General features: G+C 48.6%; 1 protein-coding gene across 1 annotated transcript in view; it reads right to left on the bottom strand.

The window, feature by feature from the left end:
• Positions 1 to 4,656: 4,656 nt before the first annotated feature.
• LOC135907692 (globin-like) overlaps positions 4,657 to 16,379 on the bottom strand; it is a 31,309-nt gene continuing 19,586 nt past the window's right edge. The window contains exon 4 of the mRNA XM_065439395.2: positions 4,657 to 4,908. Within this exon, the coding sequence (XP_065295467.1) occupies positions 4,822 to 4,908 (87 nt within the window). The 3' untranslated portion in view covers positions 4,657 to 4,821. The remainder of the gene's footprint in view (positions 4,909 to 16,379) is intronic.

Below are 16,379 nucleotides of genomic sequence, written 5' to 3'. Positions count from 1 at the left end.
GCATATAGGTGCCAACGAGATACATGAAGTTGACAAGTATGGGTACAAAAATAAGGCACTCCGTCTGTAGTGTCCTCGGAGGCGAGCTCCACCTTGGTTGGCATTAACGAAGAGAGCACAGAATGGAAGCTGGGAACGGAGAAGAAAAGGGGAAGAAAAAAAAAACGTGATGAAAAACTCGTGCATGGTATGGTCATCTATTCAAGAGCATGCAATCACGGCAGTGAACTGAAAGGTGGAAATATGCAAATCATGGAAATTCTGTGTTACACTGTTAAGGTGACAATGAGTTTGGCCAATATATAAAAGGCCACAAAAATGGTATTGGGTAAACAACATTACGATGGCAAGGCCCAAATTTCAACCTGTTTTATACTGCATACACGTCAGACTGAATGTCTCTCGGAAACGACACATTCAGAAAGGGCAGAGAGCGTATTAAGAGGACACTATACAGAAATGTTGCATAACATTGAATTATTGCTTCAGTATTGTTTCATGGTTTCGCACATTTTTCTTATAGAAAAAGAGCATAGCTTATATATGGAGGCTATAGAGACCCAACTTGCATTTATAAATTTTGCACACTACTTGGTGTGACGACACTAATTCACTGTTATTTTCACATCTTTAAAAGTGAAGTTGCTGAAAGCTCCCAGACTGGATGTAGTTTTCAAATTCAGTGCAAGACTTTCTCTCTTGTTGATAAGCAGCCAACTCGTCGAGTGCTGCTGACGATGTCGACATGTATAATGCCTTGGGAGCAGTAGAGTTGCAGTAATTTCCAACTGACATTGCCAACCAAGTTTGGGTCTTCTTCAGGAGTGTTCAAAATAGGGAAATAGAGGAGAATGCGTGTTCCCGGATTTAAAAAGTGTCATCACTTTCCCGGCCTTCCAATCTGATGGCAGCATACTGTGTCAGAAAGGCGTCGGGCAGGGAGATACGATATCTCCAATGCTATTCACAGCGTGTTTACAGGAGGTATTCAGAGACCTGGATTGGGAAGAATTGGGGATAAAAGTTAATGGAGAATACCTTAGTAACTTGCGATTCGCTGATGATATTGCCTTGCTTAGTAACTCAGGGGACCAATTGCAATGCATGCTCACTCACCTGGAGAGGCAAAGCAGAAGAGTGGGTCTAAAAATTAATCTGCAGAAAACTAAAGTAATGCTTAAGTCTCGGAAGAGAACAGCAATTTACAATAGGCAGCGAGGCACTTGAAGTCGTAAGGGAATACATCTACTTAGGGCAGGTAGTGACGGCGGATCCGGATCATGACACGGAAATAATCAGAAGAATAAGAATGGGCTGGGGTGCATTTGGCAGGCATTCTCAGATCATGAACAGCAGGTTGCCATTATCCCTCGAGAAAAGTATATAATAGCTGTGTCTTACCAGTACTCACCTACGGGGCAGAAACCTGGAGGCTTACGAAAAAGGTTCTACTCAAATTGAGGACGACGCAACGAGCTATGGAACGAAGAATGATAGGTGTAACATTAAGGGATAATAAAAGAGCAAATTGGGTAAGGGAACAAACGCGAGTTAATGACATCTTAGTTGAAATCAAGAAAGAAATAGGCATGGGCAGGACATGTAATGAGGAGGGAAGATAACCGATGGTCAATAAGGGTTACGGACTGGACCCCAAGGGAAGGGAAGCGTAGCAGGGGGCGGCAGAAAGTTAGGTGGGCGGATGAGATTAAGAAGTTTGCAGGCACGGCATGGCCACAATTAGTATATGACCGGGGTTGTTGGAGAAGTATGGGAGAGGCCTTTGCCCTGCAGTGGGCGTAACCAGGCTGATGATGATGATGTGTCAATGGACTGTGCAAAGAGGTATGACAGGAAAACTGAAGAGTAAACTGAGTATTGTAATTATCGGTGATTTTCTTCTTTTCTTTTTGTATTCTTTTTCTCTCGCCTATCGCGTCCCTTCCCCGGTACAGGGTAGCCAACCGGATATATTCTCCGGTTAACCTCCTTGTTTTCCCTTTGACTTTCCCTCTCTCTCACTCCACTGAATTCTTAACTGCAGCTGTCCCCCTAACAAAGCTCTTATCGCTGCAAAAAGAACATTTGTAAAGCCTTAATCCACAGGAGCTCGGCTGACCATATGCTTCTTATAAACTGCTTCTTAGGAACTGTTAAGCTCAGCGTTGTCAGCTAGTGCGAGCACAGTCACCATGAGCTGTGAATATAACGCCGATGGTAAGTTAACTAGAGCTATGCAGAGGCCACTGAAAGTTCAGTACCGCAGACATAAACCAATTTTCAGGATCATTGAAGAGCTCGGCACCAAGTAAGTAATGTCGCGTGAATGTGACGGGTTCAAGCAAGGAGACAGGCAATGAAGGACTGCAAATTACTTTAACTTTATTGTGTACACTTTGCCAAAGAACATGCGGGTCCTATGACTGGAAAGTAGAAATCGGTGGCCACAATAACGACAACATGGCAAGGGAATTGAATAGCTTGCATTAGCGTCTTTTAATTTGTGTGTATGTACTAACGACAATTTTTATTGTCAGTACTACTATATCGCGCTGCATTAACGCTACATTTAGAAAGGGATATTTCCTGTTAATTCCTTGTCACGGTAAGCTTTACGTATACAAATGGCTGATTCGGCATTCTCATGCGCAAGAGACATTTCGTTTCAACTTTTAAGGTAATTCTACAATATAATGAATAGGGATAAAAAGTCTAGCAAAATCCATCTGACGATGATTGTCGGCGTTAATGAGATTACAGCATTCATGCAATGTAGCCAACACATCGCAGTGCCAACGTAGGGAAGCGTCTTGTACGCGGCGTGCATGCCCAGCCGGGCTCCCGACTTGCGCTTCCCTCTGGACACACTGCGCCATCTAACGGTGCCGCCTCGAACTCCGCGCGCGTGTGGATCCAGACAAGATTGTATTAATATATAATACGGATTCGATTTCGCGCAGCGCCGGGCCAATTTCGAAATTATTTTTTGTCAATTCGAAGAGAGGTACATACCCAGTTACCTAAGTTGGGTCAAATAGCGTCATTGAAGAGCAGCATATATGTACCTAATATCGCATACGCAGTGATCCAAGTTTGTCGAATGGTTGGTTTCGAACCCTGTTCCCTCAGCGCAGCAGCCCTGTAATCTGCCCATTAGACCATGGGTAAAGTTGGCCAAAGTTGGCGAGGAAAGCGGTCAGACGTCGACCGACAGATGGCAGACAGGCAGACACCGGTAAGTGCCTGAAGTATCCTAAAAATTATTGCTACTCGTAGTAAAGACAAACGCGGGAAATGGGGAGTACCGATCAAGTATTTCCGGAGCATACCTGAGCAAATATTCGCAACAAGTTGAAGCATGCGTCTGCGACGGCAAAAGAATCCGGAGACTGCTCGGCACATGCGAATGGAATGCGAAAGTATTCACCCAGGGGACCCGTAGGTCACCTACACCTTACAGAAGCTCTTGCATTTAAAGCGGACGGAAGCATCAACCGGTCAGCAGTAGCGATAAGGAAGAGATGTTTGGAATATTGGCGGAGAAAGAGCAGGGAAAAGATTGATACGACCGGATCCGTTACAGGTATATGTAGCGGTACAAGATATAGAACTTTTGGGGAAAAGAAAAGAAAGGGGTTAAGGAGAAGTATATTAAAATGCTAGAATGAAAAGCATGCATAGCATACCTGGTTAAATCAAGCTGGTTAGACGACTGTTTGTTGCCACCCGATTTCAAAGGGGATACCACTAAATCAGCCGTGCTGTACCAGCGCCACGTAAATGTGCCCTCTGGTGCAACTGCCCAAAATATCTGGGCCCCATGCTTTGTAATTTCATTTTGCACTATTAAGGGCGGCGGCTTTTAACAGGGAGGCGAGCAGGGGTGACTGATACCTCGAGATTCCCAGCGCCCCTTTCCCACTCTCCCCTCCCCCAACACATTTGGCTGCTTCAGAGAGGTCGTGTCCGCGCGACTCTCATCCTAGCCTCACAGTATTGAAAAACTACAAGGTCGTACCGCGGGCGGTCAAAAGGACCGGTGACGTCACGGTATCCATTTTATTAATGTTTGTTCACCCACTCTCAAAGCTTCATCGTCTGACCTAAATGCTTGGACCGATCCTGAAGGCCGGGAAGTCTTAATTCCAAAAGCGATGCTAGGTATCGAAACGTCGCAATTATAATGAGAGTGTGAAAGGGTGCACGTTCCTGTCGAGGCATCACAATCTAAGTATGCTATAACGTACAATGCGAAGCATTCTCGGAGTTTTTGTGGGCCGATCTCGCAAATAGTGCAGTCTAAAGATGTGTGTCACTGGGTATAGGTCACGTGGGGTCTCTTATAAGGTATGTGCCCCTGGTGCCTCTGGGGATGTTGCTGCTCTTCAACGAACCTCGTTGTCGCCAACTTGCGTGAGTGGGTATCAGAACAACAACAACACCTACGTAGCGACATCTACGTTATGTTTAGGTAATGAATTAGTAAGGCTTCGCATTACGTAGATGTAAAGCGTAGTTTAGTCTGCATAGATTCTTTTTTTACCACCACCTAATGCGTGTGGCATGCCGCCATTTCGGAACGCGGCGCATATGAGGGCGGAATCAAGAAGTCGGGTAGAAATCGATTAATTTTTTACAGGATTTAAGCGTACGAGAACAGACGGCGCTCTAGAATCGGACAGGTCGATTTATAGGAGTTGACATTTTACATGGCGTATGCGAATAAGCACCGCCGTTTAAAATAAGCGCCCTCCCACGCCAGATGCTTGCAGACGAGGCCCGTAGCCGCTTTTCGTCTGCTACCGCCGACGTAGGCTCCCTCTATTTGTCGGTTGGCGGCTGTGCCGGTGGTGAGAGGATTCCACGGGGCTTTCCCATCTCGATGGCCCTCTTGTGCTCCGCGTAGACCTGCGCAGAAGTTCGGTCGACAGAGGGAGAGTCAGTCAAGTGTTAGAGGTCGAGTGCGAAATTTTGATTATACTCTGTAAATTGTATAGCACCGTCAGGGGGCGTTTTAGCGCAAGAATTTCGTAATTTCACAAACAGGTCTAGCAGTTGCCGAAATAAAAGCAAACGAAATGTCAAGCGCAGGGGTGCGAGGAGGCGACCTACCCTTCCTGCAACATAATCTCTCCTTTAACGCGATAGCGTTAAGGTCCCCGTGTAGCAGAAAATCCGGCTTCGTTGTCCGCGTCCGAGATAATCGCCCCGAACCACGTGTACAGGCTGGAGTTATGAAAGCGGTGACGTCAAAATCACTGTTGCCTACTCGGGAGCATCCCCATTAGATTATATGGCAATCAGGCCAGGTAACATGACGTCGCGGATGGGAGTGAAAAGGCCTTGTGCCATCTATAGGTGGTGTTGGATCAGCTCCGCCAATAACGACGGCGTTGCTGTCCGTCGCAGCCGAGCGCGTGCGCAATATTTTTCCGGCTCCGAAATGGGTAAGCCACGTGTCATAGGTACTCCTGAGGAGCAGGCAGCTTTCAATCAGCAACGTCGTGAGCAGAACCGTGAACGAGCTCGTCTACGCCGTGCCGATGCTGCAGCCCGGGCACAAGAACAGGGTCGTGGAGCCGATCGCAAGCAGTAAATGCGTACCGAGGATCCGGCAGACTATCAAACCGTCGTTTAATGAACCGTCGAGATTAACCCAATGATAAACACCGGGGCCCCACGTTTCAGCTTCGCTGGTTAACCATCTGTACGGAGTGCTTGGGCGGCCTCGGCGTTCCTTGTAACCGTGCGAACGAGCACAGCGAAAGATGAAAGAGCGAACGCGGAGCTCCACAGCGGAGGAATGAAAGGCGGCGAAGGGGAACCAGCGCTGGAGTTTTCACGACACCTACAGCGCCGCCCTGGCGGTCAGAACGCGCACAACTCAGCCGCTCCCGCGGACGAAAATTGCTACTGGTAGAGGCGTTGCGTGCGCTGAAAGACGAAGGAAAGCAAAAGGACGCCGACGATACTGTTGCGCATGGGCAGGTTGCAAGTGCATAGGCGGCGCCCTGTCTTTCCGACCCCTAGCGCCATCTGACGAATAGTTGCGCGAATGTGGTAGGATAACTCACGGCGTCAGCAGCCCGCGCTGCGTGTTTGGCGTCCTGTCAAACGGTAGCGATGGCGCTAAACAGCGTGCCGATATTAATTTTAACCGGGTTTCGGGAATTACAAGATCGTCATAGCTTTTTTCGTGAAAAGAATTTAGAGAAAGGAAGTCGTCTATTTGAAGTGGGGCACGTCTACGACGTGAGGGAAGTGTTGAACTCGCACTAATCGGAAGTGACTGCTAGGTTTATTCCGCAAACGAAAAATAATGCACCAGCGAGATGCGTGAAGCTCAGCGTAAGTTACTTCGTTATCTACGGTGTGGACGCATGAAATTATAGGCGACATTGATTCTTGAAGATCGGCGACAGCAGACAAATCCTAGCGGGGAGCTGCGATTGCCGTGCTGGCATCGCAGGGAAGTGCAAGGACGCCGCGGTAGTTTCCCTGTACATACAGGACGGCAAATACGAATCCAAAACATCTCATCCGGGAACGTGGAGCGTACGAACGACTCGTCAGACCTACCAGAGGTATTCTAACGTTGCTCTCCCCAAACACAGAAAAAAGGGGACGAACTTACCAGTTGTGTTAGACTACGCTGGGAAAATATTTTCGCCCAAGTTACTGGAAGTGCCATACTCTTATGTTGCGATTTTTTCAGTGCGTGCAAAGGAGGTTCCAATAAACCACGTTGTCAAAAACTTTGGTTATCTCAACTGCCCCTTCGTTGATAATATGCTGGGCGCAGAAGGGCGTATGCCAGCTCTGCCGGCTGCAACCCCTCCTCAAATCTCTCAGCAAGCCCTAGCGCTGTTTGAATGGGAGAGGATTGGGAAAGAGTTCCACAGCTTTACTGCAGTACAGTGTGGGAACAAACTACTTTGTTTGCTGCATATCCTGGTACGCACTGCAGGCAGTGGCGTAGCAAAGGGGGGGGGGGGGCTTGTGTGGGGGTGTCATATACGTCTGGAGACACACGGAAATTGTTGATAACCTCACCTTCCTCGAATAAACCCGGGGGAGGGGGGGAGGGGACAGAAGACCTATGGGCCCCGGGTGCCAGACGACCTAGCTACGCCACTGACTGCAGGTGTCCCGTTGCTGCCATCATTGCTGTAAAAGCAAAGAATTCAGCGTTATAACGCACTTGATATAACGCCGGAACATAAAACAGCTTATGCCGTCTGACGAGCGCTATCCAGTGTTGACGCCGTTCTGCTTCATACGGTCGGCTTGGAAACCTGTAAAACTTTGTTCCTCGTGAGTTGGTGTACGTGCTGTTGCAGCCCACTACTCAACAGCTCGGGTTGCACTTTGGCATTGCTCAGAAAAGGCAACAGCTACGCGCGAAACAGTGCACATACAGGCTTTCCGAACGCAAGCGGGCCGGTCTTATCCTGCCGGTTCCGCGCTCGCCGCCGCGAGGGGCGCCCTAGTAGGCGCGGGAACTACGTTCGCAACCTGCCTATACAAATGCCGCAACTACGTCGGGATGAGGGAGGATGTATCCTTCTGCGTCTTTCCATCGAAACCGTACGAACAAGAACGGAGGCGGCGTTGGATCCAAGCAGCCAGGCGAGCGGAGTAAGTTCCCGTCTTGTCGCCCTGTCAAGCAGTGTCGGGCTGATTTCTAAATCGAATTTCGCGTTTGTGCTTCGTTTATTCGTTAGTGAAGACGGTCGGCCGTGGCAGCCAGTACCAAACAGCAGAATGTGCAGTCGGCATTTCGTCGGAAACAAAATGAGCAATAGCGTGCACCATCCGGCATATGTACCAACCATTTTTCCTTCGCAATACCACCGCCAAGCCCCTTCCTATGCCACCGCACCAAGCGAACGATACGAAAAGTAAATATTATCCATTCATTGCCAAGAATTATGTGGGAGGAAAGCTGCCTTGTAATACGAGTTGTGTGTGCATACTGCCGGCGCACGCGGACCAAGCCGCCTATGTGTTTTTTTAAAATGCGCATGCGGATGAGGACTCGGCGCTGAGGTGCATCCGGTGAATGTATGTAATTAGTGCTAAATGTAACCAGCGTTGTTACGGATCCAGCAGCGGAGCACTCGAACCCTTGCTTGCGCGAGTCAGCTGATGCGATAAAGCTTTCTTCTCCATTCACTGCTGTGGCGAAGTAACATCATAATTTTTTATGTCTAGCCAGAGAAATATGGAATGTCTTCAGGCCAACTAATACTCCTGAAACCATAGCGCAGCACGACGGGCGCCATAGCTGCTAGATTTGCGAGGCAGGCTGCCACGCAAGCATGGCAACGGCACACGGCGCAACCGTTAAAGAAACACACGTGCTCGCCGCGACACACTGTGAAAAATATATAAAGCTTAAAAAGCTTCTTTCATCATTTTTTCACTTGATGGCGCTAGCTTCTTTACGAAAACTGTCCACTTGAAGCGGCGCGAAAACGGAAACAATACGGCCGCGCACGTGTGTGTCGTCTGGTCGAGCGGCTGGAGTATGCCGCATTTCGTCGCCAGGGCGGCGTGCAACGCACTCTTTTCGACGCGCCGCCTATCCAAGGCTGGTTCCCCATAGCGAAGATAGCCTGAGGAGGAAAACGGCGGAGGAGGCTACGGTGAAAGCATGACGCGGAAAGTGGAGGAGGAGAGTATGGCGAGAGAGTGAGAAGAAAAGCGTAGTTCCGCTCAAGACGGGCTCTGCGGCGACGACCGCTACGAGATGGCGGCAGAGTGGTGCGCCGTCGTTTGTTCACCGATGGCATGCGGTGAGCGCGTCGACCGATAGCATACGTGGAAACAAAGCGCTGCATGAGCGGATGTCTGTGTGCGGCGGCTGCTGTGAATCGCGCCAGTGCTTCACCCAGGCGCTGGCTTTCGCGATCTCCAGATTAGCGAGGCAGTCGCGCCGCATTTCGCTCCGTTTGCAACGCGCCGCACGAAATAGATCGTCCACGAGAGCCAATAAATCGCGAAGCAAAAACACCGTATAAAGCTGCTCTCAAATTTGGCGTTACGGAGTATCGTAATCGTCCGTGAATTTTGAGGCACTCAAAATGCGCGTTCTTGCAAAATAGGACCTTCAAGATCGCGTTAGTGTTATCTAAGGGCTTTGCATGAGAGATTCTGAGATAAGAGGTCTTTGTTACTATCGAAGCAGTTCACGAAAATTGCTCAGATTTTCCAGTTGACATGACAATGGCGACTCATTTGAAAGAAGCCTCTGAAGATTACCAGAGTGACTACAACGGTCATGAGCGATAACGTGTAAGCTTGCGCGTGCGACGTTCGGCTCCAGTGGTAATGTGGTGAGGAATGGTTGGCTCATGGCGGGATTTGAACTCAGCCGCAGCAGCACGATATTCAAAGCGTACGCATGCATCTATCATGCCGCATCCAACTGCAGTGGAGCACCTTTACAACGAAAGCCTCTGGAACGGTGAAGAATAACTCTGCCCTGGTTCTTTTGTGAGCTGTGCGCTGGGCGACCTTTGCAACGAAGTCGCCTGTATAACGAAGGTTTTCGGAGGCCCCAAGCACTTTGTTTATAAAGCTGTTCGACCACATTATCCTTTCTCGACACGATTGGCACGTACGTATACGTCCCACATAGCACGAGTTAGAGTACTTGTGTGTGCGCTAACTTCAATTCTGCCACTGGGATTAATGATTTTCCTCCTTGCCTCACGAGCGGTAGCGTAGTCACTGAGTCGTACTCTCGCCTCGTAGCAGCTGACGCATTGGTACGCTGTGTTAACCTGCTCCTCCCCCCCTCCCCCCCCGCTTTCGGGATCGGCACTCATTCCCTATGCTTTATAGCGTGTCCTGCGAGTTGGTGGGGAGGGCCAAAGGCCGCGCCTAGGTGACGGCCAGGATTTCGTGGATCCTGTAGGGGTTGAAGGATGGACTTCGGGATGAAAACCAAACTTGGGAGGGTTTATTTTACATTATTTACAGAGAGGTGAGCGTCCAGTAACAGTCGTACAGTCATTACGGGCCGGCAGCAACTCGGACGCTGCGGCCCGCGGCAAGAAGTTCGAGAGAGGTGAATCAGGGAATCAGGGAATGCTTCTTTTAAACCCTTCGAGGACTGGAAGTCGCGTCATGTTTGGCCAATGGGAGAGTCCGCTCAGATGACGCCATTTTCAGCCAATGGTTGGCGCCCGTATCGCGTTGTCACACCCGGCGGCTCTCTGCGGTCTTGCCTCGCAGACTTGCAATGCGCTTCTTCAAAGGAGGAGTAGGGGGGGTTGCTCATGCTCCATTGTCCGAGGGCCCACCTGCTCCCGGTGCTACGGCCCCACAGCGGTAGCAAATGTCTTATTCAAAGGCGATGAAGAGGGACGATTGGGCTCCATTGTCCGAGGGCCCACCTAGTCCCGGCGGTACGGCTCCGCTGTGGTAGCAAATGCCTTCTTCAAAGGCTACCGGTGCGACGCTGCCAGGCCTTCTCGGTACGTCACAGCCGTCCGGCTGTCACCGCGCATTACCGCCGTCTTGGTTTGGCACCCACTTTACTTCCAACAATGCCGTGCTATCCCCTCGCTTTCTGGAAGAGTCAAGCAGAGAATAGCTACCGGCGGCTTACAAACTTGTTGGCTCGTGCGCCCCTCTGGAATGTGCTGCGATTCGATGTGGTCCGGGGGAACTTGAAGTAGGCGCAGGAAACAGCTCCATATCTAACAGTTCTGGCGGCATTCTCGGCCCGCCGGACGGCCCACAGTTGATCCTCGAGGGCGGGGCTGAGCAGCGCGGCCTCCCAGTGCGTGCGAAGGCGGTTGCTAGAGGCCATGCACAGCCTTCGCAACGCAGGCTCGCGTCGAACATAACTTCTTGTTTTACACAAGCCCGTTGGTCCATCTGATAGCCTTTCGAAGGAACCCAAATGGAGCTGGATAGCCAGCTACCTGCAAAAATATCCACACAGTGCGTGGGACCTGCAGAATTTTTGTTCTCGTGAGCTCGTGCTCGGATGGATGGATGTTGTGAGCGTACCCTCTGCAACGGGGCGCTAGGTGGCGCCACCAAGCTCTCGTTATTTAACTTATACACCTAGGTTAAAAAGAAAAAGAAAAAGCCCACGATGAATTCCCATAACCAAATATGTGACCCCCTATTGTGAACTTAGTTTTTGTACGTCACCGTTTTTTGTCGTTTCCCTCCTTTTCTTCCACCAATCTTTCAATCGCCTCTTACTAATCTCTATTGCGGACGTGTTTAGTTTCCCCCAGCTCTCGCTGAACCCAGGGGCTTCAAGGAGGCCAGTGGTCAGTTACTTTCCGACCACTGGGCACAGATGGGCAGATATCTTCACATTCTAATAAAGCATGCTCCATCGTTTCCCTAGATTTACCACAGCAAGCACATGCTTCTTCTTCCGTCTTATATCTCGCTTTATAGGTGCGTGTCCTAAGGCATCCCGATCTCGCTTCGAAAAGTAATGAGCATCCCTTTGAGTTATCATAAATTGCTTCTTTCCTGATTTCGCTTTTTCCTCTCAAGTAGTTATTCATGGCTGATTTCTTTTCCGTTGCCGCCACCCATGTGATTATTTCAGCCTCTCTGACTTTCCGCTTGACGTTCTTTGCTGCTGACCCTACAGGCCGCAATACTTGCTGATAAGCTTCCTAGTTCTTTTCCTCCACTGTGTACGAATGTTTTTCCTGTACAAATACCTCAACACTCTTCCAGCCCATTTACTTTCTTCCATATTCCTCAGTCGTTCTTCATAATCAATTTTACTGTGAGCTTCCTTCACTACAAAACTTGTCCAGCCCGCTATCATCCTGCACAGCTTCATTTGTAGTGTTCCCGTGAGCGCCCAATGCGAGGCGTCCCACTGACATTTGGTTGCCATCAAGTCCTGATTGTACCCCTGATTTCAAGCAAACAGCCGCATTCCCAAAAGTAAGTCCTGGAACTGTTACACCTTTCCACATACCCCGGAGCATTTCGTACTTATTGTATCCCCATAGTGCTTTGTGCTTCATTATGGCTGCATCGCTCTTCCCCTTTACTGTTATTGCTTCTTTCCCGTGTTTCCATACATCTATTGCCTTCGTTTATTCATATACCAAGGTATTTATATTCTTTTATTCGAGGTATTTCATGGCCCTGTATTGCCACTGTCTGTTCACTGTTTTCATTGAAAACCATAACACCTGATTTTCTAACGCTAAATTGCAAACCTATATTCTCGCTTTCCTGTCCACAGATATTAGCCAGACGTTGCAAATCACTTTGCTTGTTAACTAGGAACACAACGTCTTCTGCATAAAATAAACCTGGGAGTTGGTGCTCTATTACTGTACCCATCTGTTTGTATGAGAGATTAAACCCGATATTACTTCCTTCTAGCGGCCTCTCCGTACTCACCGTGTGCATCATAAACAGCAGTGTGGACAAAGGGCACCCCTGCTGCAGTCCTCTGTTGATATCAACTTTCCCCTCACTGCTCATCCCTTCACATTAAACGCAAATAGTATTTTCTAGGTGAATCTCTCTCAAAAGCTGTAGATAATCGTCGCATAAGCCTTCCCCTTCCACAATATCCCACAAAATGTTGTGGTCTACGTTGCCATAGGCTCTTGTAATGCCTAAAAAGGCCACATGTAATGGTCTGCTTTCTACTCTTGACATTTCAATACACTGAGTAAGAACAAATAAGTTATCATCCAACCGCATACCTCTTCTGAAGCCATTCTGAAGTTCTCACAATATGCCATTATTCTCTGCCCATGCTTGCAGCTTTAATTTGATTGCCTACATTGCTAGCCTGTATATTACCGATGTAATGGTCAACGGTCTATCCAAAAGCAGTACCGTCACCTAGCGGGCGCGAGCACTCAGAGAGACCTCAAACGACGGCTGGAAAAGGGTTTTGTCTTTGAGTTTCCTCGTAACAGAAGTGTGTTTTCTTATATTTCTTGTATATTCGAATTACAATCCAAAGCTATCGTGTCTGCAGCTTGTGTGTGAGTCGCACTTGAATTTTCTGACGCAATTTACTTTGAAAAAGTTCAATTATAATTCGATAAGGCACTTGCGCTTGGCGGAGGGCCTAGAAAAATGAAGGTGCATGCTGCACTTGCGCGCGTATGCGTGCGTCTGACGTACGCCGCTTGTGGTGGTGGGGTTCGCTGTACACCCCCTTTCACAAGGCGGAATGGAGGCGGATTATTTTAAAATTTTGTGTTCCTGTAATGGCTCATCCCGGCCAAAGTCCGTTAAGCGACATACCTGCCCGGCTTTCTCCCATATCGGAGCAGACAGCCCCCCTCCCTCCTTTCTGTCTCGCTACGGCTAAGTCATAATCCCCGTGCACCGCCACCTAGAACCACCGTATACACTCGACTAAGCGCCGAATTTGTGTAAGAGCCGCACTCCCAACTCTGCAGATCCTAAATTCTAAAAAAAAGGTGGTTTAATATAAATCGAAGATGTCGCCCCAATGTAAGGACCGCACCTCATCAAGGTCACGAGAAAGAAAGTGTGGCTCTCACGCGGGTATATTCGGTAGTTTTCCCCGTGATCTTCATCATCATCATCATCAGCCGGGTTGCGCCCACTGCAGGGCAAAGGCCTCTCCCATGCTTCTCCAACAACCCCGGTCATGTACTAATTGTGGCTGGCCATGCCGTGCCTGCAAACTTCTTAATCTCATCCGCCCACCTAACTTTCTGCCGCCCCCTGCTACGCTTCCCTTCCCTTGGGATCCAGTCCGTAACCCTTAATGACCATCGGTTATCTTCCCTCCTCATTACATGTCCTGCCCATGCCCATTTCTTTTTCTTGATTTCAACTAAGATGTCATTACTCGCGTTTGTTCCCTCACCCAATCTGCTCTTTTCTTATCCCTTAACGTTACACCTATCATTCTTCTTTCCATAGCTCGTTGTGTCGCCCTCAATTTGAGTAGAACCCTTTTCGTAAGCCTCCAGGTTTCTGCCCCGTAGGTGAGTACTGGTAAGACACAGCTATTATATACTTTTCTCTTGAGGGATAATGGCAACCTGCTGTTCATGATTTGGGAATGCCTGCCAAACGCACCCCAGCCCATTCTTATTCTTCTGATTATTTCCGTCTCATGATCCGGATCCGCCGTCACTACCTGCACTAAGTAGATGTATTCCCTTACGACTTCCAGTGCCTCGCTGCCTATTGTAAATTGCTGTTCTCTCCCGAGACTGTTAAGCATTACTTTAGTTTTCTGCAGATTAATTTTTAGACCCACTCTTCTGCTTTGCCTCTCCAGGTCAGTGAGCATGTATTGCAATTGGTCCCCTGAGTTACTAAGCAAGGCAATATCATCAGCGAATCGCAAGTTACTAAGGTATTCTCCATTAACTTTTATCCCCAATTCTTCCCAATCCAGGTCTCTGAATACCTCCTGTAAACACGCTGTGAATAGCATTGGAGAGATCGTGATCTCCGTGATCTTCGTTTCTTTTCTTTTCTCTCCCTTCTTTTTCTTGCCGCGCGGTGCGTTTCGGGAGATGATTCTGCAAGCTCGGCGCGTTTCAAGAGGATTCCCGAGCTAGCGCTGCTGCTGGCTGTTAGTATAATCACGGCCGTTGGATTAAAAAAAAAAAGAAAAGAGGTGCGGCCTGCCACGTCAGGCGGGCTGCAATGGCAGCGAATGTCTCAGCCGTAGTCGCATTCTCGGCCGCTTGGCTGGGCCGAACCGGACAACAGACCCTAGAGTTACTGTATATGCTACCAAAGGTAGCATGATTTTGGCTTCTAGCGCGAAGTGAAACACGGACACAGAAAGGAGCAGACAGGACGGCTAGCGCGTGTTTCACTTCGCGCTAGAAGCCAAAATCATGTTACCGTACCAACTCGCCCAACTGTCTATCCTTTTGCATTACCAAAGGTAGCCTTTGGTAGCGCGTACCTATACATACAGATATACATACATACTATATACCTATATACTACACATATGCTACATATATACTACGCTATACCTATACTACATATATACTACAGTATACCTATACTACATATATACTACTACTACTATAGATACATATACTACATATACTACACTATACCTATACATACAGATATACATACATACTATACATATACATACATGCTACCATTGGTATATCATATACAGTAACTCTAACAGACGCCGACTGGTAGCGCCGCGACAGATGACAGCGTTTTCGACACACGCGGCAGGCCGCACCTTTCCTTTTTATCAATACATTTTGTCATCATCATCCAGCGGCCGTGGTATAATGCAGGAGACGCGCATGTGACGCGCAAGCGCCTTGCCCGTAACTGCTGCGGTAGCAATTAGCAGCTGTGGCGTCGCTGTGCTGAGCTGGAGGTCGCAAGTTCGATTCCGCGGCCTTGGCGGCCGCATTTGAGCCTGTTCCACATGATTCGATTTTCGTCGCACAGGAAGCGCGATTTCCGTCGTTTGCGACGAAAATCGCAGCCGCAGTGTCGACCCCCCCCCCCCCCCCCCCCCCGATTTTCGGCGGCGACCGACCGGTTGGCCGCACCGTCGCAGCGTTCGCTGCGATTTTCCGTCGAAATTGAGCGGAGAGCTATTTCGCCGGCTTGTTTTGGAAAAATGGCGTCTGGGTGAACAAGTGCAATGTGCGGAGACGTGGGTTGTCGAATTCGGTACGTAGGCGAAGGGAGAATAAAAACCTTGTGCCGCAGATTCCATTCTCCCGTTTCTATGCGTTCGTTGACAAGCTACACAGCAAATGAAGTACATTTTCATGTTTGCTTCGTGCGCCTTTGCGAGTTGTCAACGCTGCGAGGTGTTCGATTCCCACGAGAACAACATGGTATTTTTGGGTCGTCACAATTTTCGTTTGTTAAGCAGCATGCAAAAATCGCGGGTACGGAGCAGCCTGAATAATTTCAACCTCGGCAACGGCAAACGACAAGACAACAAAGTACTCGAAGTTTCAACGTTGTGCTGAACGCGGTAACCGTTCGGTTGCATTTTGTCGGCTTTCAAGCGTGAATTTCTCTATGCATCTTGAAAGGTTATCTTGCCTCATTTATTAAATTTGACATGGTACACGTGCAAGATATCGTAATGAATTTTCTACGGTAGCATTAACCTCCTGTCTTGAATAAACAGCGTCGTCAACTTCTTTTCGAATATTTTATGCACGTTAGGTAGCGCCTCTTCTCTGGAGTATATTTTTCCTGCACAGAAACCAATGAACCTTGAATAGGTTGCGGACTTTGTATCCCTACTGCACCTGTTTTAACATTTGCTTTGAAAGGTAATTAACTCTACAGTTAGTAAATTAAGGAAATTATTCGCTTGTTATAGTGGCACAGTGACAACGTACCCACCTTCACCGTCATGT

This window comes from Dermacentor albipictus, chromosome 10, assembly GCF_038994185.2.
Source record: "Dermacentor albipictus isolate Rhodes 1998 colony chromosome 10, USDA_Dalb.pri_finalv2, whole genome shotgun sequence".
Taxonomy (NCBI): domain Eukaryota; kingdom Metazoa; phylum Arthropoda; class Arachnida; order Ixodida; family Ixodidae; genus Dermacentor; species Dermacentor albipictus.
The sequence above is the reverse complement of the archived record's forward strand: the minus strand, read 5'-3'. Positions and strand labels throughout refer to the sequence as shown.